Source organism: Petromyzon marinus, chromosome 9 (genome assembly GCF_048934315.1).
Source record: "Petromyzon marinus isolate PM22_M1 ecotype Great Lakes invasive population chromosome 9, UKy_Petmar_22M1.pri1.0, whole genome shotgun sequence".
Taxonomy (NCBI): Eukaryota; Metazoa; Chordata; class Hyperoartia; order Petromyzontiformes; family Petromyzontidae; genus Petromyzon; species Petromyzon marinus.
Window position 1 is genome coordinate 134,652 of NC_133675.1, and position 27,876 is coordinate 162,527.

The window sequence follows — 27,876 nt, forward strand, 5'->3', positions numbered from 1 at the left end:
ACACACAAAACCTACTCTCACCACACAGAGATCCACAAACCACACAGAAACCCACAGACTCGCCACACAGAGACTCGCCACACAGAGACTCACCACACTGAGACCCACAAACTCATCACATAGACCCACAGACTCACCACACATAGACCCACAGACTCACCACAGAGACCCACAAACTCACCACAGAGACCCATAAACTCACCACACAGAGACCCACAGACTCATCACACTGAGTCCCGTGTAGGCACCTTCAGGCTGCGTCGACCTAGAGGAGGCCCAGATTGGGTTCAGATTTTCCCGCCGCCGCCTCCAATCTCCATAACCCGGAAGTAGACGCGGGGGTGGTTGGTGTTGCCCAGGGGAGGAGCTGTCGGTGGGCGTGGTCGCGTTGTAAGACGTCACTCGACGGGGCGTGGCTGCAATAACGTCTCTTCAGAATTTTAGACGGATGTGAAGGAGGCGGCTGCTGCTGGATCTACGCCTGCTTCATTTTCATCATCGACTTTCGAGCAGGTTCTGTCGAAGCCATCCACTCGAAAATCTTTACGAGGTGAGCTGTGTGTGTCCGTGTTGTGGATTCGTGGTGAGTGTGTGGGTCCGTGTTGTGGGTTCGTGGTGAGTGTATGGGTCCGTGTTGTGGGTTCGTGGTGAGTGTGTGGGTCCGTGTTGTGGGTTCGTGGTGAGTGTGTGGGTCCGTGTTGTGGGTTCGTGGTGAGTGTGTGGATCCATGTTGTGGGTTCGTGGTGAGTGTGTGGGTCCGTGGTGAGTGTGTGGGTCCGTGTTGTGGGTTCGTGGTGAGTGTGTGGGTCCGTGTTGTGGGTTCGTGGTGAATGTATTGGTCTGTGTTGTGGGTTCTTGATGAGTGGGTGGATCCGTGTTGTGGGTTCTGGTGAGTGTGGGTTTGTATTGTGGGTTCGTGGTGAGTGTGTGGGTCCATGTTGTGGGTTCGTGGTGAGTGTGTGGGTCCGTGTTGTGGGTTCGTGGTGTGTGGGTCCGTGTTGTGGGTTCGTGGGAAGAGTGTGGGTCCGTGTTGTGGGTTCGTGGTGAGAGTGTGGGTCCGTGTTGTGGGTTCGTGGTGAGTGTGTGGGTCCGTGTTGTGGGTTCGTGGTGAGTGTGTGTGTCCGTGTTGTGGGTTCGTGGTGAGTGTGTGGGTCCGTGTTGTGGGTTCGTGGTGAGTGTGTGGGTCCGTGTTGTGGGTTCGTGGTGAGTGTGTGAGTCCATGTTGTGGGTTCGGGGTGAGTGTGTGGGTCCGTGTTGTGGGTTCGTGGTGAGTGTGTGGGTCCGTGTTGTGAGTTCGTGGTGAGTGTGTGGGTCCGTGTTGTGGGTTCGTGGTAAGAGTGTGTGGGTCCGTGTTGTGGGTTCGTGGTCTAGTGTGTGGGTCCGTGTTGTGGGTTCGTGGTGAGTGTGTGGGTCCGTGTTGTGGGTTCGTGGTGAGTGTGTGGGTCCGTGTTGTGGGTTCGTGGTGAGTGTGTGGGTCCGTGTTGTGGTAAGAGTGTGTGGGTCCGTGTTGTGGGTTCGTGGTGAGTGTGTGGATCCGTGTTGTGGGTTCGTGGTGAGTGTATGGGTCCGTGTTGTGGGTTCGTGGTGAGTGTGTGGGTCCGTGTTGTGGGTTCGTGGTGAGTGTGTGGGTCCGTGTTGTGGGTTCGTGGTGAGTGTGTGGGTCCGTGTTGTGGTAAGAGTGTGTGGGTCCGTGTTGTGGGTTCGTGGTGAGTGTGTGGATCCATGTTGTGGGTTCGTGGTGAGTGTGTGGGTCCGTGGTGAGTGTGTGGGTCCGTGTTGTGGGTTCGTGGTGAGTGTGTGGGTCCGTGTTGTGGGTTCGTGGTGAATGTATTGGTCTGTGTTGTGGGTTCTTGATAAGTGGGTGGATCCGTGTTGTGGGTTCTGGTGAGTGTGGGTTTGTATTGTGGGTTCGTGGTGAGTGTGTGGGTCCATGTTGTGGGTTCGTGGTGAGTTTATGAGTCCGTGTTGTGGGTTCGTGGTGAGTGTGTGGGCCCATGTTGCAGGTTCGTGGTGAGTATGTGGGTCCGTGTTGTGGGTTCGTGGTGAGTGTGTGGGTCCGTGTTGTGGGTTCGTGGGAAGAGTGTGGGTCCGTGTTGTGGGTTCGTGTTGAGTGTGTGGGTCCGTGTTGTGGGTTCGTGGTGAGTGTGTTGGTCTGTGTTGTGGGTTCGTGGTGAGTGTGTGGGTCCGTGTTGTGGGTTCGTGGTGAGTGTGTGGGTCCGTGTTGTGGGTTCGTGGTGAGTGTGTGGGTCCGTGTTGTGGGTTCGTGGTGAGTGTGTGGGTCCGTGTTGTGGGTTCGTGGTGAGTGTGTGGGTCCGTGTTCTGGGTTCGTGGTGAGTGTGTGGGTCCATGTTGTGGGTTCGTGGTGAGTGTGTGGGTCCGTGTTGTGGGTTCGTGGTGAGTGTGTGGGTCCGTGTTGTGGGTTCGTGGTGAGTGTGTGGGTCCGTGTTGTGGGTTCGTGGTGAGTGTGTGGGTCCGTGTTGTGGGTTCGTGGTGAGTGTGTGAGTCCATGTTGTGGGTTCGGGGTGAGTGTGTGGGTCCGTGTTGTGGGTTCGTGGTGAGTGTGTGGGTCCGTGTTGTGGGTTCGTGGTCTAGTGTGTGGGTCCGTGTTGTGGGTTCGTGGTGAGTGTGTGGGTCCGTGTTATGGGTTCGTGGTGAGTGTGTGGGTCCGTGTTGTGGGTTCGTGGTGAGTGTGTGGGTCCGTGTTGTGGTAAGAGTGTGTGGGTCCGTGTTGTGGGTTCGTGGTGAGTGTGTGGATCCATGTTGTGGGTTCGTGGTGAGTGTGTGGGTCCGTGGTGAGTGTGTGGGTCCGTGTTGTGGGTTCGTGGTGAGTGTGTGGGTCCGTGTTGTGGGTTCGTGGTGAGTGTGTGGGTCCGTGTTGTGGGTTCTGGTGAGTGTGGGTTTGTATTGTGGGTTCGTGGTGAGTGTGTGGATCCGTGTTGTGGGTTCGTGGTGAGTGTATGGGTCCGTGTTGTGGGTTCGTGGTGAGTGTGTGGGTCCGTGTTGTGGGTTCGTGGTGAGTGTGTGGGTCCGTGTTGTGGGTTCGTGGTGAGTGTGTGGGTCCGTGTTGTGGGTTCGTGGTGAGTGTGTGGGTCCGTGTTGTGGGTTCGTGGTGAGTGTGTGGGTCCGTGTTCTGGGTTCGTGGTGAGTGTGTGGGTCCATGTTGTGGGTTCGTGGTGAGTGTGTGGGTCCGTGTTGTGGGTTCGTGGTGAGTGTGTGTGTCCGTGATGCGGGTTCGTGGTGAATGTATTGGTCTGTGTTGTGGGTTTTTGGTGAGTGTGTGGGTCCGTGTTGTGGGTTCTTGGTGAGTGTGGGTTTGTATTGTGGGTTCGTGGTGAGAGTGTGGGTCCGTGTTGTGGGTTCGTGGGTCCGTGTTGTGGGTTTGTGGTGAGTGTGTGGGTCCGTGTTGTGGGTTCGTGGTGAATGTATTGGTCTGTGTTGTGGGTTCTTGATGAGTGGGTGGATCCGTGTTGTGGGTTCTGGTGAGTGTGGGTTTGTATTGTGGGTTCGTGGTGAGTGTGTGGGTCCATGTTGTGGGTTCGTGGTGAGTGTATGAGTCCGTGTTGTGGGTTCGTGGTGAGTGTGTGGGCCCATGTTGCAGGTTCGTGGTGAGTATGTTGGTCTGTGTTGTGGGTTCGTGGTGAGTGTGTGAGTCCATGTTGTGGGTTCGGGGTGAGTGTGTGGGTCCGTGTTGTGGGTTCGGGGTGAGTGTGTGGGTCCGTGTTGTGGGTTCGTGGTGAGTGTGTGGGTCCGTGTTGTGGGTTCGTGGTGAGTGTGTGGGTCCATGTTGTGGGTTCGTGGTGAGTGTGTGGGTCCGTGTTGTGGGTTCGTGGTGAGTGTGTGGGTCCGTGTTGTGGGTTCGTGGTGAGTGTGTGGGTCCATGTTGTGGGTTCGGGGTGAGTGTGTGGGTCCGTGTTGTGGGTTCGTGGTGAGTGTGTGGGTCCGTGTTGTGGGTTCGTGGTGAGTGCGTGGGTCCGTGTTGTGGGTTCGTGTTGAGTGTGTGGGTCCGTGTTGTGGGTTCGTGGGAAGTGTGTGGGTCCATGTTGTGGGTTCGTGGTGAGTGTGTGGGTCCGTGTTGTGGGTTCGTGGTGAGTGTGTGTGTCCGTGTTGCAGGTTCGTGGTGAATGTATTGGTCTGTGTTGTGGGTTTTTGGTGAGTGTGTGGGTCCGTGTTGTGGGTTCTTGGTGAGTGTGGGTTTGTATTGTGGGTTCGTGGTGAGAGTGTGGGTCCGTGTTGTGGGTTCGTGGGTCCGTGTTGTGGGTTCGTGGTGAGTGTGTGGGTCCGTGTTGTGGGTTCGTGGTGAATGTATTGGTCTGTGTTGTGGGTTCTTGATGAGTGGGTGGATCCGTGTTGTGGGTTCTGGTGAGTGTGGGTTTGTATTGTGGGTTCGTGGTGAGTGTGTGGGTCCATGTTGTGGGTTCGTGGTGAGTGTATGAGTCCGTGTTGTGGGTTCGTGGTGAGTGTGTGGGCCCATGTTGCAGGTTCGTGGTGAGTATGTTGGTCTGTGTTGTGGGTTCGTGGTGAGTGTGTGAGTCCATGTTGTGGGTTCGGGGTGAGTGTGTGGGTCCGTGTTGTGGGTTCGTGGTGAGTGTGTGGGTCCGTGTTGTGGGTTCGTGGTGAGTGTGTGGGTCCGTGTTGTGGGTTCGTGGTAAGAGTGTGTGGGTCCGTGTTGTGGGTTCGTGGTCTAGTGTGTGGGTCCGTGTTGTGGGTTCGTGGTGAGTGTGTGGGTCCGTGTTGTGGGTTCGTGGTGAATGTATTGGTCTGTGTTGTGGGTTCTTGGTGAGTGGGTGGATCCGTGTTGTGGGTTCTTGGTGAGTGTGGGTTTGTATTGTGGGTTCGTGGTGAGTGTGTGGGTCCGTGTTGTGGGTTCGTGGTGAGTGTATGAGTCCGTGTTGTGGGTTCGTGGTGAGTGTGTGGGCCCATGTTGCAGGTTCGTGGCGAGTATGTTGGTCTGTGTTGTGGGTTCGTGGTGAGTGCGTGGGTCCGTGTTGTGGGTTCGTGGGAAGAGTGTGGGTCCGTATTGCGGGTTCCTGGTGAGTGTGTTGGTCTGTGTTGTGGGTTCGTGGTGAGTGTGTGGGTCCGTGTTGTGGGTTCGTGGTGAGTGCGTGGGTCCGTGTTGTGGGTTCGTGGTGAGTGTGTGGGTCCGTGTTGTGGGTTCGTGTTGAGTGTGTGGGTCCGTGTTGTGGGTTCGTGGGAAGTGTGTGGGTCCATGTTGTGGGTTCGTGGTGAGTGTGTGGGTCCGTGTTGTGGGTTCGTGGTGAGTGTGTGTGTCCGTGTTGCGGGTTCGTGGTGAATGTATTGGTCTGTGTTGTGGGTTTTTGGTGAGTGTGTGGGTCCGTGTTGTGGGTTCTTGGTGAGTGTGGGTTTGTATTGTGGGTTCGTGGTGAGAGTGTGGGTCCGTGTTGTGGGTTCGTGGTGTGTGGGTCCGTGTTGTGGGTTCGTGGTAAGAGTGTGGGTCCGTATTGCGGGTTCCTGGTGAGTGTGTTGGTCTGTGTTGTGGGTTCGTGGTGAGTGTGTGGGTCCATGTTGTGGGTTCGTGGTGAGTGTGTGGGTCCGTGTTGTGGGTTCGTGGTGAGTGTGTGGGTCCGTGTTGTGGGTTCGTGGTGAGTGTGTGGGTCCATGTTGTGGGTTCGGGGTGAGTGTGTGGGTCCGTGTTGTGGGTTCGTGGTGAGTGTGTGGGTCCGTGTTGTGGGTTCGTGGTGAGTGTGTGGGTCCGTGTTGTGGGTTCATGGTGAGTGTGTGGGTCCGTGTTGTGGGTTCGTGGTGAGTGTGTGGTTCCGTGTTGTGGGTTCGTGGTGAATGTATTGGTCTGTGTTGTGGGTTCTTGGTGAGTGTGTGGATCCGTGTTGTGGTTCTTGGTGAGTGTGGGTTTGTATTGTGGGTTTGTATTGTGGGTTCGTGGTGAGAGTGTGGTTCCGTATTGCGGGTTCGTGGTAAGAGTGTGTTTGTCTGTGTTGTGGGTTCTTGGTGAGTGTAAGGGTCCGTGTTGTGGGTTCGTGGTGTGTGGGTCCGTGTTGTGGGTTCGTGGTGAGTGTGTGGGTCCGTGTTGTGGGTTCGTGGTGAGTGTGTGGGTCCGTGTTCTGGGTTCGTGGTGAGTGTGTGGGTCCATGTTGTGGGTTCGTGGTGAGTGTGTGGGTCCGTGTTGTGGGTTCGTGGTGAGTGTGTGGGTCCGTGTTGTGGGTTCGTGGTGAGTGTGTGGGTCCGTGTTGTGGGTTCGTGGTGAGTGTGTGGGTCCGTGTTGTGGGTTCGTGGTGAGTGTGTGAGTCCATGTTGTGGGTTCGGGGTGAGTGTGTGGGTCCGTGTTGTGGGTTCGTGGTGAGTGTGTGGGTCCATGTTGTGGGTTCGTGGTGAGTGTGTGGGTCCATGTTGTGGGTTCGTGGTAAGAGTGTGTGGGTCCGTGTTGTGGGTTCGTGATCAAGTGTGTGGGTCCGTGTTGTGGGTTCGTGGTGAGTGTGTGGGTCCGTGTTGTGGGTTCGTGGTGAATGTATTGGTCTGTGTTGTGGGTTCTTGGTGAGTGGGTGGATCCGTGTTGTGGGTTCTTGGTGAGTGTGGGTTTGTATTGTGGGTTCGTGGTGAGTGTGTGGGTCCGTGTTGTGGGTTCGTGGTGAGTGTATGAGTCCGTGTTGTGGGTTCGTGGTGAGTGTGTGGGCCCATGTTGCAGGTTCGTGGTGAGTATGTTGGTCTGTGTTGTGGGTTCGTGGTGAGTGCGTGGGTCCGTGTTGTGGGTTCGTGGTGAGTGTGTGGGTCCGTGTTGTGGGTTCGTGGTGAGTGTGTGGGTCCGTGTTGTGGGTTCGTGGTGAGTGTGTGGGTCCATGTTGTGGGTTCGGGGTGAGTGTGTGGGTCCGTGTTGTGGGTTCGTGGTGAGTGTGTGGGTCCGTGTTGTGGGTTCGTGGTGAGTGTGTGGGTCCGTGTTGTGGGTTCGTGGTGAGTGTGTGGTTCCGTGTTGCGGGTTCGTGGTGAATGTATTGGTCTGTGTTGTGGGTTCTTGGTGAGTGTGTGGATCCGTGTTGTGGTTCTTGGTGAGTGTGGGTTTGTATTGTGGGTTTGTATTGTGGGTTCGTGGTGAGAGTGTGGTTCCGTATTGCGGGTTCGTGGTAAGAGTGTGTTTGTCTGTGTTGTGGGTTCTTGGTGAGTGTAAGGGTCCGTGTTGTGGGTTCGTGGTGTGTGGGTCCGTGTTGTGGGTTCGTGGTGAGTGTGTGGGTCCGTGTTGTGGGTTCGTGGTGAGTGTGTGGTTCCGTGTTGTGGGTTCGTGGTGAATGTATTGGTCTGTGTTGTGGGTTCTTGGTGAGTGTGTGGATCCGTGTTGTGGTTCTTGGTGAGTGTGGGTTTGTATTGTGGGTTTGTATTGTGGGTTCGTGGTGAGAGTGTGGTTCCGTATTGCGGGTTCGTGGTAAGAGTGTGTTTGTCTGTGTTGTGGGTTCTTGGTGAGTGTAAGGGTCCGTGTTGTGGGTTCGTGGTGTGTGGGTCCGTGTTGTGGGTTCGTGGTGAGTGTGTGGGTCCGTGTTGTGGGTTCGTGGTGAGTGTGTGGGTCCGTGTTCTGGGTTCGTGGTGAGTGTGTGGGTCCATGTTGTGGGTTCGTGGTGAGTGTGTGGGTCCGTGTTGTGGGTTCGTGGTGAGTGTGTGGGTCCGTGTTGTGGGTTCGTGGTGAGTGTGTGGGTCCGTGTTGTGGGTTCGTGGTGAGTGTGTGGGTCCGTGTTGTGGGTTCGTGGTGAGTGTGTGAGTCCATGTTGTGGGTTCGGGGTGAGTGTGTGGGTCCGTGTTGTGGGTTCGTGGTGAGTGTGTGGGTCCATGTTGTGGGTTCGTGGTGAGTGTGTGGTTCCGTGTTGCGGGTTCGTGGTGAATGTATTGGTCTGTGTTGTGGGTTCTTGGTGAGTGTGTGGATCCGTGTTGTGGTTCTTGGTGAGTGTGGGTTTGTATTGTGGGTTTGTATTGTGGGTTCGTGGTGAGAGTGTGGTTCCGTATTGCGGGTTCGTGGTAAGAGTGTGTTTGTCTGTGTTGTGGGTTCTTGGTGAGTGTAAGGGTCCGTGTTGTGGGTTCGTGGTGTGTGGGTCCGTGTTGTGGGTTCGTGGTGAGTGTGTGGGTCCGTGTTGTGGGTTCGTGGTGAGTGTGTGGGTCTGTGTTCTGGGTTCGTGGTGAGTGTGTGGGTCCATGTTGTGGGTTCGTGGTGAGTGTGTGGGTCCGTGTTGTGGGTTCGTGGTGAGTGTGTGGGTCCGTGTTGTGGGTTCGTGGTGAGTGTGTGGGTCCGTGTTGTGGGTTCGTGGTGAGTGTGTGGGTCCGTGTTGTGGGTTCGTGGTGAGTGTGTGAGTCCATGTTGTGGGTTCGGGGTGAGTGTGTGGGTCCGTGTTGTGGGTTCGTGGTGAGTGTGTGGGTCCATGTTGTGGGTTCGTGGTGAGTGTGTGTGTCCGTGTTGCGGGTTCGTGGTGAATGTATTGGTCTGTGTTGTGGGTTTTTGGTGAGTGTGTGGGTCCGTGTTGTGGGTTCTTGGTGAGTGTGGGTTTGTATTGTGGGTTCGTGGTGAGAGTGTGGGTCCGTGTTGTGGGTTCGTGGTGAGTGTGTGGGTCCGTGTTGTGGGTTCGTGGTAAGAGTGTGGGTCCGTATTGTGGGTTCGTGGTGAGTGTGTGGGTCCGTGTTGTGGGTTCGTGGTGAGTGTGTGGTTCCGTGTTGCGGGTTCGTGGTGAATGTATTGGTCTGTGTTGTGGGTTCTTGGTGAGTGTGTGGATCCGTGTTGTGGTTCTTGGTGAGTGTGGGTTTGTATTGTGGGTTTGTATTGTGGGTTCGTGGTGAGAGTGTGGTTCCGTATTGCGGGTTCGTGGTAAGAGTGTGTTTGTCTGTGTTGTGGGTTCTTGGTGAGTGTAAGGGTCCGTGTTGTGGGTTCGTGGTGTGTGGGTCCGTGTTGTGGGTTCGTGGTGAGTGTGTGGGTCCGTGTTGTGGGTTCGTGGTGAGTGTGTGGGTCCGTGTTCTGGGTTCGTGGTGAGTGTGTGGGTCCATGTTGTGGGTTCGTGGTGAGTGTGTGGGTCCGTGTTGTGGGTTCGTGGTGAGTGTGTGGGTCCGTGTTGTGGGTTCGTGGTGAGTGTGTGGGTCCGTGTTGTGGGTTCGTGGTGAGTGTGTGGGTCCGTGTTGTGGGTTCGTGGTGAGTGTGTGAGTCCATGTTGTGGGTTCGGGGTGAGTGTGTGGGTCCGTGTTGTGGGTTCGTGGTGAGTGTGTGGGTCCATGTTGTGGGTTCGTGGTGAGTGTGTGGTTCCGTGTTGCGGGTTCGTGGTGAATGTATTGGTCTGTGTTGTGGGTTCTTGGTGAGTGTGTGGATCCGTGTTGTGGTTCTTGGTGAGTGTGGGTTTGTATTGTGGGTTTGTATTGTGGGTTCGTGGTGAGAGTGTGGTTCCGTATTGCGGGTTCGTGGTAAGAGTGTGTTTGTCTGTGTTGTGGGTTCTTGGTGAGTGTAAGGGTCCGTGTTGTGGGTTCGTGGTGTGTGGGTCCGTGTTGTGGGTTCGTGGTGAGTGTGTGGGTCCGTGTTGTGGGTTCGTGGTGAGTGTGTGGGTCTGTGTTCTGGGTTCGTGGTGAGTGTGTGGGTCCATGTTGTGGGTTCGTGGTGAGTGTGTGGGTCCGTGTTGTGGGTTCGTGGTGAGTGTGTGGGTCCGTGTTGTGGGTTCGTGGTGAGTGTGTGGGTCCGTGTTGTGGGTTCGTGGTGAGTGTGTGGGTCCGTGTTGTGGGTTCGTGGTGAGTGTGTGAGTCCATGTTGTGGGTTCGGGGTGAGTGTGTGGGTCCGTGTTGTGGGTTCGTGGTGAGTGTGTGGGTCCATGTTGTGGGTTCGTGGTGAGTGTGTGTGTCCGTGTTGCGGGTTCGTGGTGAATGTATTGGTCTGTGTTGTGGGTTTTTGGTGAGTGTGTGGGTCCGTGTTGTGGGTTCTTGGTGAGTGTGGGTTTGTATTGTGGGTTCGTGGTGAGAGTGTGGGTCCGTGTTGTGGGTTCGTGGTGAGTGTGTGGGTCCGTGTTGTGGGTTCGTGGTAAGAGTGTGGGTCCGTATTGTGGGTTCGTGGTGAGTGTGTGGGTCCGTGTTGTGGGTTCGTGGTGAGTGTGTGGTTCCGTGTTGCGGGTTCGTGGTGAATGTATTGGTCTGTGTTGTGGGTTCTTGGTGAGTGTGTGGATCCGTGTTGTGGTTCTTGGTGAGTGTGGGTTTGTATTGTGGGTTTGTATTGTGGGTTCGTGGTGAGAGTGTGGTTCCGTATTGCGGGTTCGTGGTAAGAGTGTGTTTGTCTGTGTTGTGGGTTCTTGGTGAGTGTAAGGGTCCGTGTTGTGGGTTCGTGGTGTGTGGGTCCGTGTTGTGGGTTCGTGGTGAGTGTGTGGGTCCGTGTTGTGGGTTCGTGGTGAGTGTGTGGGTCCGTGTTCTGGGTTCGTGGTGAGTGTGTGGGTCCATGTTGTGGGTTCGTGGTGAGTGTGTGGGTCCGTGTTGTGGGTTCGTGGTGAGTGTGTGGGTCCGTGTTGTGGGTTCGTGGTGAGTGTGTGGGTCCGTGTTGTGGGTTCGTGGTGAGTGTGTGGGTCCGTGTTGTGGGTTCGTGGTGAGTGTGTGAGTCCATGTTGTGGGTTCGGGGTGAGTGTGTGGGTCCGTGTTGTGGGTTTGTGGTGAGTGTGTGGGTCCATGTTGTGGGTTCGTGGTGAGTGTGTGGTTCCGTGTTGCGGGTTCGTGGTGAATGTATTGGTCTGTGTTGTGGGTTCTTGGTGAGTGTGTGGATCCGTGTTGTGGTTCTTGGTGAGTGTGGGTTTGTATTGTGGGTTTGTATTGTGGGTTCGTGGTGAGAGTGTGGTTCCGTATTGCGGGTTCGTGGTAAGAGTGTGTTTGTCTGTGTTGTGGGTTCTTGGTGAGTGTAAGGGTCTGTGTTGTGGGTTCGTGGTGTGTGGGTCCGTGTTGTGGGTTCGTGGTGAGTGTGTGGGTCCGTGTTGTGGGTTCGTGGTGAGTGTGTGGGTCCGTGTTCTGGGTTCGTGGTGAGTGTGTGGGTCCATGTTGTGGGTTCGTGGTGAGTGTGTGGGTCCGTGTTGTGGGTTCGTGGTGAGTGTGTGGGTCCGTGTTGTGGGTTCGTGGTGAGTGTGTGGGTCCGTGTTGTGGGTTCGTGGTGAGTGTGTGGGTCCGTGTTGTGGGTTCGTGGTGAGTGTGTGAGTCCATGTTGTGGGTTCGGGGTGAGTGTGTGGGTCCGTGTTGTGGGTTCGTGGTGAGTGTGTGGGTCCATGTTGTGGGTTCGTGGTGAGTGTGTGGGTCCATGTTGTGGGTTCGTGGTAAGAGTGTGTGGGTCCGTGTTGTGGGTTCGTGATCAAGTGTGTGGGTCCGTGTTGTGGGTTCGTGGTGAGTGTGTGGGTCCGTGTTGTGGGTTCGTGGTGAATGTATTGGTCTGTGTTGTGGGTTCTTGGTGAGTGGGTGGATCCGTGTTGTGGGTTCTTGGTGAGTGTGGGTTTGTATTGTGGGTTCGTGGTGAGTGTGTGGGTCCGTGTTGTGGGTTCGTGGTGAGTGTATGAGTCCGTGTTGTGGGTTCGTGGTGAGTGTGTGGGCCCATGTTGCAGGTTCGTGGTGAGTATGTTGGTCTGTGTTGTGGGTTCGTGGTGAGTGCGTGGGTCCGTGTTGTGGGTTCGTGGGAAGAGTGTGGGTCCGTATTGCGGGTTCCTGGTGAGTGTGTTGGTCTGTGTTGTGGGTTCGTGGTGAGTGTGTGGGTCCGTGTTGTGGGTTCGTGGTGAGTGCGTGGGTCCGTGTTGTGGGTTCGTGGTGAGTGTGTGGGTCCGTGTTGTGGGTTCGTGTTGAGTGTGTGGGTCCGTGTTGTGGGTTCGTGGGAAGTGTGTGGGTCCATGTTGTGGGTTCGTGGTGAGTGTGTGGGTCCGTGTTGTGGGTTCGTGGTGAGTGTGTGTGTCCGTGTTGCGGGTTCGTGGTGAATGTATTGGTCTGTGTTGTGGGTTTTTGGTGAGTGTGTGGGTCCGTGTTGTGGGTTCTTGGTGAGTGTGGGTTTGTATTGTGGGTTCGTGGTGAGAGTGTGGGTCCGTGTTGTGGGTTCGTGGTGAGTGTGTGGGTCCGTGTTGTGGGTTCGTGGTAAGAGTGTGGGTCCGTATTGCGGGTTCCTGGTGAGTGTGTTGGTCTGTGTTGTGGGTTCGTGGTGAGTGTGTGGGTCCATGTTGTGGGTTCGTGGTGAGTGTGTGGGTCCGTGTTGTGGGTTCGTGGTGAGTGTGTGGGTCCGTGTTGTGGGTTCGTGGTGAGTGTGTGGGTCCATGTTGTGGGTTCGGGGTGAGTGTGTGGGTCCGTGTTGTGGGTTCGTGGTGAGTGTGTGGGTCCGTGTTGTGGGTTCGTGGTGAGTGTGTGGGTCCGTGTTGTGGGTTCATGGTGAGTGTGTGGGTCCGTGTTGTGGGTTCGTGGTGAGTGTGTGGGTCCGTGTTGCGGGTTCGTGGTGAATGTATTGGTCTGTGTTGTGGGTTCTTGGTGAGTGTGTGGATCCGTGTTGTGGTTCTTGGTGAGTGTGGGTTTGTATTGTGGGTTTGTATTGTGGGTTCGTGGTGAGAGTGTGGTTCCGTATTGCGGGTTCGTGGTAAGAGTGTGTTTGTCTGTGTTGTGGGTTCTTGGTGAGTGTAAGGGTCCGTGTTGTGGGTTCGTGGTGAGTGTGTGGGTCCGTGTCGTGGGTTCGTGGTAAGAGTGTGTTTGTCTGTGTTGTGGGTTCTTTGTGAGTGTGTGGGTCCGTGTTGTGGGTTCGTGGTAAGTGTGTGGGTTCGTGTTGTGGGTTCTTGGTGAGTGTGTGGATCCGTGTTGTGGGTTCTTGGTGAATGGGGTTTGTATTGTGGGTTATTGGTGAGGGTGTGAGTCCGTAGTGAGGATGCGGGTTCGTGGTGAGGATGTGAGTTTGTGATGAATGTGTGAGTCCGTGTTGACGTTGTGAGTCCACTTGTGATCGCGGTGACCTCGCCCTCCACTGACTCTCTCCTCCGTCCCCCCCCCCCTCCACTCTCCACGCAGAGACACCGAGATATTTACGGAGCACAACAACGCTACTCTCAGAATTAGCGCCATGGTATGCGTGACCCCTTTTGCTCGACATATGAACCACACCAGGACTTACAAAACACCACCCACACTGATGAACACCCTCACTTACAAACACCACACCAACACCCTCACTGACGAACACCACACCGACGAACACCCTCACTGACGAACATCCTCACTTACGAACACCACCCACACCTATGAACACCCACACTTACGAACACCACCCACACTTACAAAGATCCACACTTGCGAACACTACCCACCTACAAACACCCACACTTACGAACACCACCCACACTTACAAAGATCCACACTTACGAACACTACCCACCTACCAACACCCACAATTACGAACACCACCCACACTTATGAACACCCACACTTACAAACACCCACACCTTTGAACACAGTTTTGTTACAGCCTCAAGGGGACCGTTGTCTTTGTGTGTGTGTGTTGACGAGTCTACTGCACCTTTGTCTATGTGTGTGTGTATGTGTGTAGCGATAGTGTAGCGGTTAGCGCGCTGCGCTATGAACCTGGCGACCCGGGTTCGATTCCCGCTCACGGCCAACACCAGTGACGATTATCTGAACCGGTCCCGGGCCTCCCCTAGGTCGACTCAGCCTCAAATGAGTACCTGGTGCGGTGTGTAAACATCGCCACTAGGGAGAAAAAGGCGGTCGGGCGTGGTGCTGGCCACCCACCCCCTCGTGTACCGTTCCGGCCTTCGTAGGTGCTCGCTAACAGCACTTGCCCCCTACAGTCTGTTAAGGCTATATGGGGGATCTTTATTTTTTATTTATGTGTATGTGGGGAGCGGTAGTGTAGCAGTTTGCGCACTGCCACGAACCTGGCAACCCGGGTTCGATTCCCGCTTATGGCCAACACCAGTGCCGATTATTTGAACCGGTCCTGGGCCTCCCGTAGGTCGACTCAGCCTCAAATGAGTACCTGGTGTGGTGTGTAGACATCGCCACTGTAGAGACAAAGGCGGCCGGGCATGGTGCTGCCCACCTACCCCCTCGTGTGCCATGCTGGGCTTCATAGGGGCTCGCTATAAGCACTTTCCCCAACAGTCTGTTACAAGCTATACGGGGGATCTTTGTCTTTGTACGTGTGTGTGTTTATGTGTGTGTGTAGACAAGTCGAGCTGGACCGAGTGGGAGGCAGCCTCCGTCTATCACCACGTGGAGCGCGTTCACCTCCGGCACCGGATTAATCCGCAGCAAATCACCCAAAGGTTAGAGAGAGAGAGAGAGATGAGCAGGAAAATCATCAAAGTCTAAGAATGATAGCAGCTCAAATAGCAGCAGCTCAACCAAGTGGCCTGATATCATCAAATCATCATCATTGTCATCGCCTGGAAATGCACAGCAGCAGCGAAAAAACACTTTGATAAAAGCGTGACGATGGTGATTCCTCAAAATGTGAAGGGGAACAAATCCACGCAGTGACCACCACGGAGACCCACAGAGACACACATAGAGACCCACAGACACCCAGCCACCCACAGAGACACCCATAGAGACCCTTAGACCCACAGAGACACCTATAGACACATAGAGACTCACAGATATACCCATAGACACATAGAGACACCCATAGAGACCCATAGACACACAGAGATACCCAAAGAGACTCCAAAGACACATAGAGACACCCATAGAGACCCATAAACACACAGATACACCCCACAAAGAACCATAGATCCACAGAGACACCCATAGACACCCACAGAGACCCATACCTTAGCACGGTTAGCTACGTGCAGTGCGAACGAAGTTCATCATCCGTACAAGCACCCTGTACCGCTCCGTGGGTCTCTGAGTATCGGTCTCTGTGGGTCTATATGGTTCTATATGAGTATAGGTCTTTGTGGGTCTCTGGTTCTATATGAGTGGCAGTCTCTGTGGGTCTCTATGGTTCTATATGAGTATGGGTCTCTGTGGGTCTATGAGTGTCTCTGTGCGTCTCTGTGGGGCTCTATGGTTCTATATAAGTATGGGTCTCTGTGGGTCTCTGGTTCTATATGAATATGGGTCTCAGTGGGTCTCTGAGGGTCTCTGCGTCTCTGTGGAGCTCTATGGGTATCCTTGGGTCTATGGTTCTATATGAGTATGGTTCTGTGTGGGTCTCTGTGGGTCTCCATGGTTCTATATGAATATGGGTCTCTGTGGGTCTCTGGTTCTATATGAGTATGGGTCTATGAGGGTCTCTATGCATCTCTGTGGGGCTCTATGGTCTATATGAGTGGGTCTCTGTGGGTCTCTGGTTCTATATGAGTATGGGTCTCTGTGGGTCTATGAGGGTCTCTGTGCATCTCTGTGGGGCTCTATGGGTCTCCTTGGGTCTCTATGGTTCTATATGAGTATGGTTCTTTGTGGGTCTCTGAGGATCTCTGTGGTTCTCTATGAGTCTCTATAAGTCTGTATCAACGTGCACTTAGAGCAAATTGCTCCCACATGGTGATGACGACGATGGTGACGATGATGATGACGGTGATGATGACGACGACGATGACGTTGATGACGATGTTGACGATGATGATGATGACGACGATGACGACGATGATGATGACGATGATGACGACGATGACAACGATGATGATGACGATGATGATAATGAAGATGACGACGATGATGATGACGATGATGACGACGATGATGACGATGACGACGATGATGACAATGATAATGATGACGACGACGATGATGACAATGATGATAATGATGATGACGATGATGACGACGATTAGGATGATTATACCAGTCACTTCGGTGGGGGGCTTAACCTGGTGTGTGCGTAAATAAAATTAGTTTATAGTTTAAGTTGTTATTGTTGTCACGTGTGCAGCGATCCTGAGTCTCTTCAAGCCTCACTTGACTGAGCGCCAGAAGCTGGAGCTGGCCACCATGCAGGAAGTTTGGTTCTTCACTCTGGACGGGGAAGGAAGCTCACGAGGGGGAGTGAAGAACGGAGAATTTGACGACGACGACAACAACTACATCCTTGTGAGACTCACAGACACACACAAAGACACAGACACAACAACAACAACCGCCATTCGCCACTAAGTGGCGGTGACGTCACCACAACGCTTGTGCCAGGCCAGGTGCACCTTGAGGCCACGTGAAGTGTTGAATGCCCGCTGCCAGGAGGTCACGGGGTAGACCCAGGTTCCACGGGACGACTGTCTGAGATGACTGGCTGATGCACCACCTGTGCCCCCTACTGTGCCATCCTGCTGTGCTTTAGCCACCCGGCGCTCCGCTCATTGTTGTGACCGTCGCTCCTCCGCCCTCCGTTGTTGTTGGAGGGCGGCTGCCTCCAACTTCCCAGTAGCGTCCTTCACGAGCCTCCTCCACAGAGGCTGATCTTGACACCGCATCCTCCTGTACCACATCACTCCATCTCTTCTCTAGCCCGTGCTGCGCCCGTTTAGCCCCCTTGATCCGGCCGAATAAAATCTGTTTCGGCATGCGTTGGCTGGGCATGCGGGCTACATGACCCATCCAACGCAGCCTTGCCTGCCGGAGGAGCTCACCGATGGGACCTTGCCCAGATCTTTCAATGATTTGTGAGCTCCTCACACAATCCAGCCTGGTTAAACCCATGATGGATCGTAGGCAGGCTAGCCTAAATGTTTCTAACCGGCGAAGATGTTTCATTTGGGGGGTCCACGTTTCGCAAGTGTAGAGAAGGGAGGGAATGACCGTGGCCGAGAAGACCTGAAGCTTAGTGCGGAGCGACAGACCAGGTAGCTTCCACACAGCGTTACACAACCGATGAAAATATATTGCCGCCCGACTGATTCTGAGTGAGACCTCTGCTGTTAAACTGTAGCCGGTCATAAGCACACTGCCCAGGTATGGGAAACTCTCCACTCTCTCCACAATTGCCCCATCACCGATTGGGAGTTGTGGGGGTGGAGTATCCGATGGTACAAAATACCCAGGCAGGTGCTTAGTTTTGGTGGGGCTGATGGTAAGGCCCCATCTCTTAGTGGCACACTTCAGTCTCAGCAGCAGCGTCTCCAACTCCTCCTCTGAATGAGCAGCTATTACCAAATCATCGGCATACATAACGTGGTTGAGCAATAGGGAGCCATCCGTTGACCGCACCCGGGCATCGATCAGCCTCCCATTATATCTGTACCAAATGGAGATTCCCCCGGTACAGCTATTGAAGGCTTCACGAACTATGTGGTCAAAATAGATGTTAAATAATGTGGGAGCCAGAGGACATCCCTGTCACACCCCAAGGTGTACAGGGAATGGCTCTGACTCCCGGCCACGTAGTTTTACCCGGGCCTGTTCACTATCATGAAGGCCCACACAGAGACACTGATACCCATAAAGCACCACAGATTAGCACGGTTGGCTACGTACAGTGCGAAAGAAGTTCAACATACACACATACAGAGACACCCAGACACATAGAGACGCACAGAGACACCCACAGACACCCACAGTGACCCACAGATAAGCTCTGTTGGCTACATGTGACCTCCTCGTGACCCCCACCCTGACCTCCCGTGACCCCTGCAGGTCCAGAACGAGCACTTCTACTACCGCTTCCAGCTGGACAGGAAGATTGGGCAGGGTGGGCAGAGCGTGGTGGTGAGGTGTCTGGACCACAAGACTCGGACGATGGTGGCTCTCAAGATCCTCGCCTCGCCCTCCACGTGAGTGGGCCCTGGCGCAGCAGTGCAGTCAACAACAACAATAACACCACCAATAACAAGAACAATAAACAAACACACACTATGGGACTGCTGCTGGCTGTGAACCACAACAACAAACAATGACTGAACATCCTTTACTTGAATCTCCATCGCTCAACCACCACCTCCTCACCACCACCTCCACAGCGACACTCCCACCCCACCACCACCTCCCCACCACCCTCACCACCACCGCCACCACTGGTTGTGTGTTGGAGACGAACCCCACCACAACACTGACAATTGACTTTGACACTTTCCAACACAACAACCGGTTAAGTGCTGAGCAAGTAACGAGCTGGCCAAGCGTTTTGTGTTTAGGTGACAAACCACGTCAACCAATTGGGCGTGTGTCAGTGTGGCGGGTTTAATGACACAACATTTATATTTACGTCATATAACCCAAACTCACCTCTATTGTGGATAATATTGATAGCGACAGACCAACTACGCATTACCCATTACTACTACTCAGTGTTACACACACAGACCCACTACTACTAATCAGTGTTACACACATAGACCCACTACTACTACTCAGTGTTACACACACAGACACATTACTACTACTCACTGTTACACACACAGACCCACTACTACTACTCAGTGTTACACACACAGACCCACTACTACTCAGTGTTACACACACAGACCCATTACTACTACTCAGTGTTACACACACAGACCCACTACTACTATTCAGTGTTACACACACAGACCCACTACTACTACTCAGTGTTACACACATAGACCCACTACTACTACACAGTGTTACACACACAGATCCAATACAACTTCTACTCAGTGTTACACACACAGACCCACTACTACTATTCAGTGTTACACACACAGACCCACTACTACTACACAGTGTTACACACACAGATCCAATACGACTTCTACTCAGTGTTACACACACAGACCCACTACTACTACTCTGTGTTACACACACAGACCCACTACTACTACTCAGTGTTCCACACACAGACCCACTATTACTACTCAGTGTTCCACACACAGACCCACTACTACTACTCAGTGTTCCACACACAGACCCACTGTATATTAAAGTCTAAACTCTCTGTCTCTGTCTGTCTCTCTCTGTCTGTCTCTGTCTTGATCTCTGTTTCTTTATGTCTCTTTCTCTCTATCTGTCTCTCTTTCTTTCTCTCTCTCGTTCTGTGAACTTGCTCACTCGCTCGCAGCTCCAGGGAAGAAAAGCACCAGAGAACGGAGCTGCTAATGTCCATGGAGCTCCAGAGCGACCGTAGCAACGTGGACTACAACGTAGTCAGGGTCCTGGAGACTTTTTACTTTCGAGGCCACAAATGCCTTGTCATGGAGCTGTTGAAGTATGCACACCACCAGCACCACTACCACCACTCACTCACTCATTAACTCACCACCAACATTCACTCACCCACTCACTCGTTCACTCACTCACCCACCACCCACTCACTCACCACCACCACCGACTAACTCACCATCACCACCACCACTCACCCACCACCACCACCACTCACCCACTCACTCACCACCACCACTTACCCACTCACTCACTCACCACCACACCACTCACCCACTCACCCTCCACCACCCACCCACCATCACCACCACACCACCCACTCAACCACCCACCATCACCAGCACAACCCCTCACCCAACCACCCACCATAACCACCCACCCACCACCCATCCACCATCACCCACCAGCACCCACCACCACCAAACACCACCACCAAACACCACCACCACCAAACACCACCACCACAACACCACCACCCATACAGACCCATAGAGACACCCATACCCATACATTAGTACGGTTGGCTATGTATGGTGCAAAAGAAGTTCTGCATACATTCACACACAGAGACCCACAGACCCCCAGACCCACAGAGACCCATAGAGACCCACAGAGACACCCACACAGACACCCATAGAGACCCACACATTAGCATGCTTGGCTACGTACGGTGTGAATGAATTTCAACATACGCACACAAAGATCAAAGATCCCCCATATAGCCTTAACAGACTGTAGTGGCAAGTGCTGTTAGCGAGCACCTTTAAAGGCCGGCACGGCACACGAGGGGGTGGGTGGCCAACACCACGCGCGGCCGCCTTTGTCTCCCCAGTGGCGATGTTTACACATCGCACCAGGTACTCATTTGAGGCTGAGTCGACCTAGGGTAGACCCAGGACCGGTTCAGATAATCATCACTGGGTGTTGGCCATGAGCGGGAACCGAGCCCAGTTCGCCAGGTTCGCAGCGCAGCACGCTAACCGCTGATGTCACTGACGTCGTCGCTGACGTCGTCGCTGACGTGACTGACATGGTCGCTGTCTCTCCGCGTGGCAGGGCGAAACTCCATTGCGTGCTCAGACAGATGACGCTGTGGCAAAGTCACGAGGATGCGGTGAGGTCGTACACTAGGGCCATCCTCCACTTCCTGGCCCACACCAAGTCCCGGGGCATCGTACACGGTGACATCAAGCCCGTGAGTGGAGTGCATGCTGTGTAATGGTGTCTGTGTGTATGGGTGTCTGTGTGTGTGGGTGTATATGTGTGTGGGTGTCTGTGTGTGAGTGTGTGGGTGTCTGTGTGTGGGTGTGTCTGTGTGTGTGGGTGAGTACACGGCAAAACAACCCGCTAACTCCTCGCAGTGCCGGATGGGCAACTCTGTCGTGGACAGTGCTGTGGGGGGAGGGCCAATTCCGATTGGCTACTCCCCTCATGGCGTCTGTGACCACCACAGTGGCTAAACGGGGGGCTCTGGATGGGTGCGAGGGGCTGGTAACCCCTCCACCTTCAAAATTTTACCACTAAACCACGACTGAAATATGTAACTAATAAGCTTGTGCCGGAGGCCCCGGGGGGACAGGCATTTATGATGTCTCCTGGCCAAACTCCAATTGGCGGAGCCAGGAGATTGAATCTCTACACTCGGGGCTCCTCCAGAAACAACGAAAAGCCACTTCGTGTGGCCACGTGGAATGTTCGAACGCTCACTGCGGAGGAGAGGCTGCCACTCCTCTGTCGGGAGCTGGACCGGTACCGCCTGGATCTCTGTGGCATTCAGGAGGTCCGGTGGACCGGTTCTGGCTCCTGCCACCATGAGGGGTGGACAGTCCTCTACTCGGGGCAACAGACTGCCAAACAACAGGATGTGGCTCTTCTTTTGAACAAAAGAATGAAGGGGGCGTGGGAGCGTGGCGGTGAGGTGTGGGAAGCTGTAAGCCCCAGGCTACTTTGGGCTCGCCTTCCCATCAACCGGAGGAGAGGAGTGGTGTTCGTGGTTATTTATGCCCCCTCCGAAGACGAACATCCGTGGAGGGATGCAGCAAAGCCGATGAGTCAGATGCCTTCTATGACCTCGTGCCACAGGTGCTGGCTAAAGTGGCCCCTCAGGATAGAGTCATCTTGTTGGGTGACTTCAATACCCGAGTTGGTCATGATGCTGGCACCTGGTCTGGAGTGATTGGAGGGCATGGGCCAGATCAGCTCAATAACAACGGTAGGAGGCTGCTAGATTTTTGTGCAGCCCATGGGCTTGTAATTACAAACACGCTGTTCCGGCATCGGCGCATCCACACAACATCATGGATGCATGTCGGGTCCAAGCAAGAACATCTGCTGGACTACATAGTGACGGACCAGCGGATGCGAGCCCATGTCCTTGACACCAGGACCTACCGTGGAGCTGATCTGCCCTCTGACCATCGACTAGTCATCTGTAAGATGCACCTGCCATTCTTCCACTCCGGTGGTGGGTGTACACCCAGGACCCCATTCCAACCTAAAGTGGCCTGGTCTCAGTTATCTGATGAAAGTTGCAAGTGAGAATTTCATCATTGCTTGCGGCTGGGGTTGGCATTGTCCCCCACTCCTCCTGATGTCGAGGGTAAATGGGCGAGGTTTAGGACTGTGACTCATGCAGCTGCAATGGCTGCTTTGGGTACGTGGTCCAGACCTCCCCAGAGACCCTGGCTGACAGAGGAGGTGTTGAGGTTGGTTGAGAAAAAGCGACAGGCCCACTGTCATCGGATACAGAATCCCACGTCAGAGAATGAGGAGGCTTACCACAGCCTTCGCTCGGAGGTTCGGAGAGCCGTGAGGCGCTGCAATGATGGGTGGTGGTCGCAGGTTGCTGAGGAGATGGAGTCTGCCTCAGTGGCCCGCGATCACAAATCTCTATTTAACTCCATCAAAAAAGTAACCTGCAGCGCCACACCTATTACCATCATTAGGGGAAAAAACGGTGATCCAATCTCTGACCCCCAGGAACAGGTTTGCAGATTTGCTGAGCATTTCTGTGAGGTCCTGGGGGAGGGGAAATCCATCAGCCAGGAAAACATCGTGGCACGAAGTGGGGATGATCCTGCTGAGGCTGCAGTGCCTCAAATATTGGAAGAAGTCACCCCCTGTGAGTGGCTGGCTGAGGTGCCATCTGTTGAGGAAGTACTGAAGGTGATCCGGAGTCTGAGACCAGGAAAGGCACCGGGTAGAGATGATCTCCCAAGCGAAATGCTGAGGGAGGGTGGCGTTTGTGCACAGACTGCCCTATATGACATCATAACAACAGTCTGGACCACTGGATGGGTTCCGCAGGATTGGCAGAAGAGGGACCGCAAAAACTGTAACAACTACAGGAGCATCTCACTCCTCAGTGTGCCGGGAAAGGTCCTGGCAAGGATTATTCAACATCGCCTTGCCAGGCACGCTGAGGAGAGGCTTGCGGAGCCCCAATGTGGTTTCAGGAAAGGGCGGTCCTGCACAGATGCCATATTTTCTGTCCGTCTGCTACAGCAGAGGTGTAGGGAATTCCAACAAGACCTACATCTCTGCTTTATTGACCTTGTTCTTCGTGCTTTTGGAGTCTCTGACCCTCTGCTCACGATCATTAAGGACCTTCATGATGGTGAGCCGGCCCGGGTAAAACTACGTGGCCGGGCGTCAGAGCCATTACCTGTACACCTTGGGGTGCGACAGGGATGTCCTCTGGCTCCCACATTATTTAACATCAATTTTGACTACGTAGTTCGTTAAGCCTTCAATAGCTGTACCGGGGGAATCTCCATTTGGTACAAATATAATGAGGGGCTGATCGATGCCCGGGTGCGGTCAAGGGATGGCTCCCTATTGCTCAACCACGTTATGTATGCCGATGATTTGGTATTAGCTGCTCATTCAGAGGAGGAGTTGGAGACGCTGCTGCTGAGACTGGAGCGTGCCACTAAGAGATGGGGCCTTACCATCAGCCCCACCAAAACTAAGCACCTGCCTGGGTATTTTGTACCATTGGACACTCCACCCCCACAACTCTCAATCGGTGATTGGGCAGTTGTGGAGAAAGTGGAGAGTTTCCCATACCTGGGCAGTGTGCTTATGACCGGCTCCAGTTTAACAGCAGAGGTCTCACTCCGAATCAGTCGAGTGGCAATTTCTTTTCATCGGTTGCGTAACGCTGTGTGGAAGCTACCTGGTCTGTCGCTCCGCACTAAGCTTCAGGTCTTCTCGGCCACGGTTATTCCCTCCCTTCTCTACGCTTGCGAAACGTGGACCCCCCTAATGGAACATCTTTGCGGGTTAGAAACATATAGGCTAGCCTGCCTACGATCCATCCTGGGTTTAACCTGCTGGATTGTGTGAGGAGCTCACAAATCTTTGAAAGATCTGGGCACGGTTCCATCGGTGAGCTCCTCCGGCAGGCAAGGCTGCGTTGGCTGGGTCATGTAGCCTGCATGCCCAGCCACCGCATGCCGAAACAGCTTTTGTTCGGCCGGATCGAGGGAGCTAAATGGGCACGGCACGGGCTAGAGAAGAGATGGAGTGATGTGGCACAGATGGACGTGGAGCTAAGTGTACTTGCCGATGACTGGTACCAGTGGTGTCAAGATCGGCCTCTGTGGAGGAGGCTCGTGAAGGACGCTGCTGGGCAGTTGGAGGCAGTTGCCCTCCAACAACAACGGAGGATGGAGGGGCGACGCTCACAACAAAGAGCTGAGCACCGGGTGGCTAAAGCACAGAAGGTTGGCACAGTAGGGGGCACAGGTGGTGCATCAGCCAGTCATCTTAGTCAGTCGACCCGTGGCACTTGGGTCTGCCCCGTGACCTCCTGCCAGCGGGCGTTCGACACTTCACGTAGCCTCAAGGTGCACATGGCCTGGCACAAGCGTCGTGGTGACGTCACCGCCACTTAGTGGCGAATGGCGGTTGTTGTACACGCTGGAGTGCTGGTGCTCGCTCTGCAGATGTAAATGCCACTGATTATTTATGTTCTGCAGATGTAGATGTCACTGGTGTTCTTCATGTTCTGCAGATGTAGATACCACTGGTTCTTCACGTTCTGCAAATGTAGATGCCACTATGTCTTAACGTCCTGTAGATGTAGATGGCACTGGTATTTCACGTCCTGTAGATGTAGATGCCACTGGTTTTTACGTTCTGCAGATGCAGATGTCACTCGTTCTTCACGTTCTGCAGATGTAGATGCCACTCGTTCTTCATGTTCTGCAGATGTAGATGTAGATGCAAATAGTTCCTCATGTTCTGCGGATGTAGATGCCACTGGTTCTTCACGTTCTGCAGATGTAGATGCCACTGGCTCTTCACGTTCTGCAGATGTAGATACCACTGGTTCTTCACGTTCTGTAGATGTAGATGCCACTGGTTCCTCACGTTCTGTAAATATAGATGCCACTGTTCCATCACGTTATGTAGATGAAGATGTCACTGGTTCTTCATGCTCTGTAGATCCCACTGGTTCTTCCCGTTCTGTAGGTGCCACAGGTTGTTCATGTTCTGTTGATGTAGATGTCACAGGTTCTTCACGTTCTGCAGATGTAGATGTCACTGTTTTTTTTGCACATATCTCTGAAACTTCGTAAGTTGAACGTCTGTGAGCGGAGGCAGTCCCCCTGCACAGACGCTCGGTCGTAAACGACGCTCACCGCCTTGACCATGCTGGGTGTGAATTCCCTCCCTGCGGCTCACTCCCCATCCAGAGCAACGTTCTGTTGGCGAACATCGCGGATGGCATCGTCAGGGTCAGGAACTTCGCCTCAAGCTTCTTTGTGGATGGCAAAAGTGAGTGGAGACACCCACACACACCCACCTATCCCCACCCACTGACACCCCCACACACCCATCTACCCACCCATCCACCGACCTACACATCCATTCGCCATCAACCCATCCATTCCCCCACCCATCAAGCCACCCACCGACCCCCCCATCAATCCACCCACCCATCCACCCACCCACTGACCCATCCACCCACCCACCCATCCATCCACCCACCCATCCACCCACCTACCCATTCATCCACCCAGCCACTGACCCATCCACCCACCCACTCACCCACCCATCCATATATCCATCCATGCACCTACCCACCCACCCAGCCATCCACCCATCCATCTACCCACCCAGCCATCCAGCCACCCACTCACCCACCACCCATCCACCCACCCACCCACCCATCCACCCACTAGCCCATCCACCCACCCGCTCACCCACCCACCCACACATCCATTCACCCATCCACCCATCAACCCATCAACCCACCGACCCATCCACCCACCCACCCACCCATCCATCTATCCATCCATCTATCCATCCATGCACCCACCCACACAGCCATTCACCCACCCATCCATCCACCCACCCAGTCATCCAGACACCCACCCACCCAGCCATCCAGCCACCAACTCACCTGCCCACTCACCGAGCGATCCACGCACCCACCCAGAGAGCCATCCACCCACTCACCCACCCACCCACTGATTCAGCTACCCAGCCACCCACTCACCCACCCACCCACTCACCCACCCACCCACTCACCCACCCACCCACTCACCCACCCACCCACTCACCCACCCACCCATCCATCTATCCATACATCCACCCACCCAGCCATCCACTCACCCACCCAGCCATCCATCTACCCACCCATCCACCCCTCCACCCAGCCATCCAGCCACCCACTCACCCAACCACCCACCCGGCCATCCACCCACCCACTCAGCCATCCAGCGACCTACTCACCCATCCACCCAGCCAGCCATCCACCCACTCACCCACCCACCCACTCACCCAGCCAGCCAGCCAGCCATCCACCCAATTACCCACCCACCCACTCACCCACCCGCCCATCCACCCACCCATCCACCCACCCACCCACCGTCCCCCCCATCCAGCGACCCACCCACACACCCATCCACCCATCCACCCATACACCCACTCAACCACCCATCCATCTATATACCCACCCACCCAGCCATTTACCCACCCAGCCATCAAGCCACCCACCCACCCATCCACCCACCCAGCCGGATATCCACCCACTCACCCACCCACTCACCCACCCACTCACCCACTCACCCACCCAGCCATCCACCCGCCCAGCCACTGACCCACCCACCCATCCATCTATGCACCCACCCACCCACCGACCCATCCAGCCACCGACCCATCCAGCCACCTACCCACTCACCCACTGACCTGTCCATCCAGTCACCCACCCATGAATCCACCCACCCACCCACTCACCCACCTGCCCACCCACTCACCCATCCATCTATCCATCCACCCACCCAGCCATCCACCCACTCACCCATCCACCCAGCCAGCCATCCACCCACTCACCCGCCCAACCATCCACCCCCCACCCACCCAGCCACCGCCCCAGCCACCAAACCCAGCCACCCAACCCAGCCACCCAACCCAGCCACCCAACCCAGCCACCCAACCCACCCACCCACCTACACACATGTACCTAGTCTACAATCTTCATCATCATCGCTGCTGTTGTCGTCTGCACAGCCTCGCACGTGGGAGGAACCCTCGCCTACGTGGCCCCCGAGGTGCTTCTCGGCTACCCGGCGACCTGCGCTGTGGACACATGGTCGCTGGGCTGCACCGTCGCCAAGCTGGCCACCGACAGGGAACTCTTCCTCTCGTTCAGCCGCGACGACCACCTGGCATGCTGCATCGAGGTGACTGGGGAGCCTCCCTGGGGGGCCTTGAGCGACGACCTGGCCCACAGCCAGCCAGTCACCCAGCCAGTCACCCAACCCTGTCAGCCAGTCACTCAACCAGCCACCCAACCACCCACCCACTCACCTACCCACCCACCTACCTACGCATCCTCTCACTCACCTACACATTTACCCACCCACCCATCTACCTACTTACCTGCCCACTCACCCACCTACTTACCCAGCCACCCACCTACCTACACACCCACGTAACCACCCACTCACCCACCTACCCACCCACTCACTCATCCACCTACCCACCCACTCGCCCACCCCCTCACCCACCCACCTACCCCCTCACCCACCCACCTACTCACTGACTCACCCACCTACCCACCCAGTAACCCACCCACCTACACACCCACCGACCTATCCACCCATCCACTCACCCACTCAACCATCCACTCACCCATTCACCCACTCACCCACCCACTTACCCACCAACCTACCCACCCATTCACCCACTCACCTACCTACCCACTCACCCACCCACCTACCTATCCACTAACCCACCCACTCACCCTCCCCCCACCCACCTACTCACCCATGATGCTAGATGCGCTGAGCAACAACGATAATGTCACATTCAGGTCTTTCGTCGTACAGCCAATGAAAAACAGCCACGTAGCTCAGTGGGGCCTTCCCTGGTGAAATATTCAGTTTTAGTGTGGGCCTCTGAGTCTCAATGGTTTTATATGAGTCTCTGGACCTCTATGGGTCTATGTATGGGTCTCTGTCGGTCCGTATGGGTCTCTCTATGGGTCTCTGTGGATCCATATGGGTCTCTGTGAGTCCCTATGGTTTTATATAAGTCTCTGGATCTCTATGGGTCTCTGTATGGGTCCCCGTGTGTAACACGCGTGTAACATTCGTGTAACATGCGTGTGTCCCTCTGTGTGTCTGTCTTGAAATGGTTGCGCAGATCCTGGGCATGCCTCCAAAAGAAATGGTGGAGAAAGCTCGCAAAAGAGCGGCATACTTTGGTGAGTTGAAGGGTGGTGTGATGGTGGTGTGGTGGTGGTGAAGTGCTGGTGAGGTAGTGGTGAGGTGGTGGTGAGGTGGTGGTGGTGGTGTAACGCTAGCGGTGTGGTGGTGAGGTGGTGAT

At 54.8% G+C, this 27,876-nt stretch overlaps 1 protein-coding gene across 1 annotated transcript; it reads left to right on the forward strand.

The window, feature by feature from the left end:
- The first annotated feature begins 330 nt into the window (after positions 1–330).
- On the forward strand, positions 331–27,796 carry LOC142924137 (dual specificity tyrosine-phosphorylation-regulated kinase 3-like). Its single transcript, XM_076065786.1, has 10 exons — positions 331–550; positions 12,973–13,027; positions 14,147–14,246; positions 15,860–16,017; positions 17,554–17,690; positions 18,935–19,081; positions 20,092–20,230; positions 24,738–24,819; positions 26,557–26,729; positions 27,694–27,796. The coding sequence occupies exons 2-10, from the start codon at positions 13,025–13,027 to the stop codon at positions 27,793–27,795; spliced, it is 1,041 nt and encodes a 346-aa protein (XP_075921901.1). The 5' UTR covers positions 331–550; positions 12,973–13,024; the 3' UTR covers position 27,796.
- The last annotated feature ends 80 nt before the right edge of the window (positions 27,797–27,876 follow it).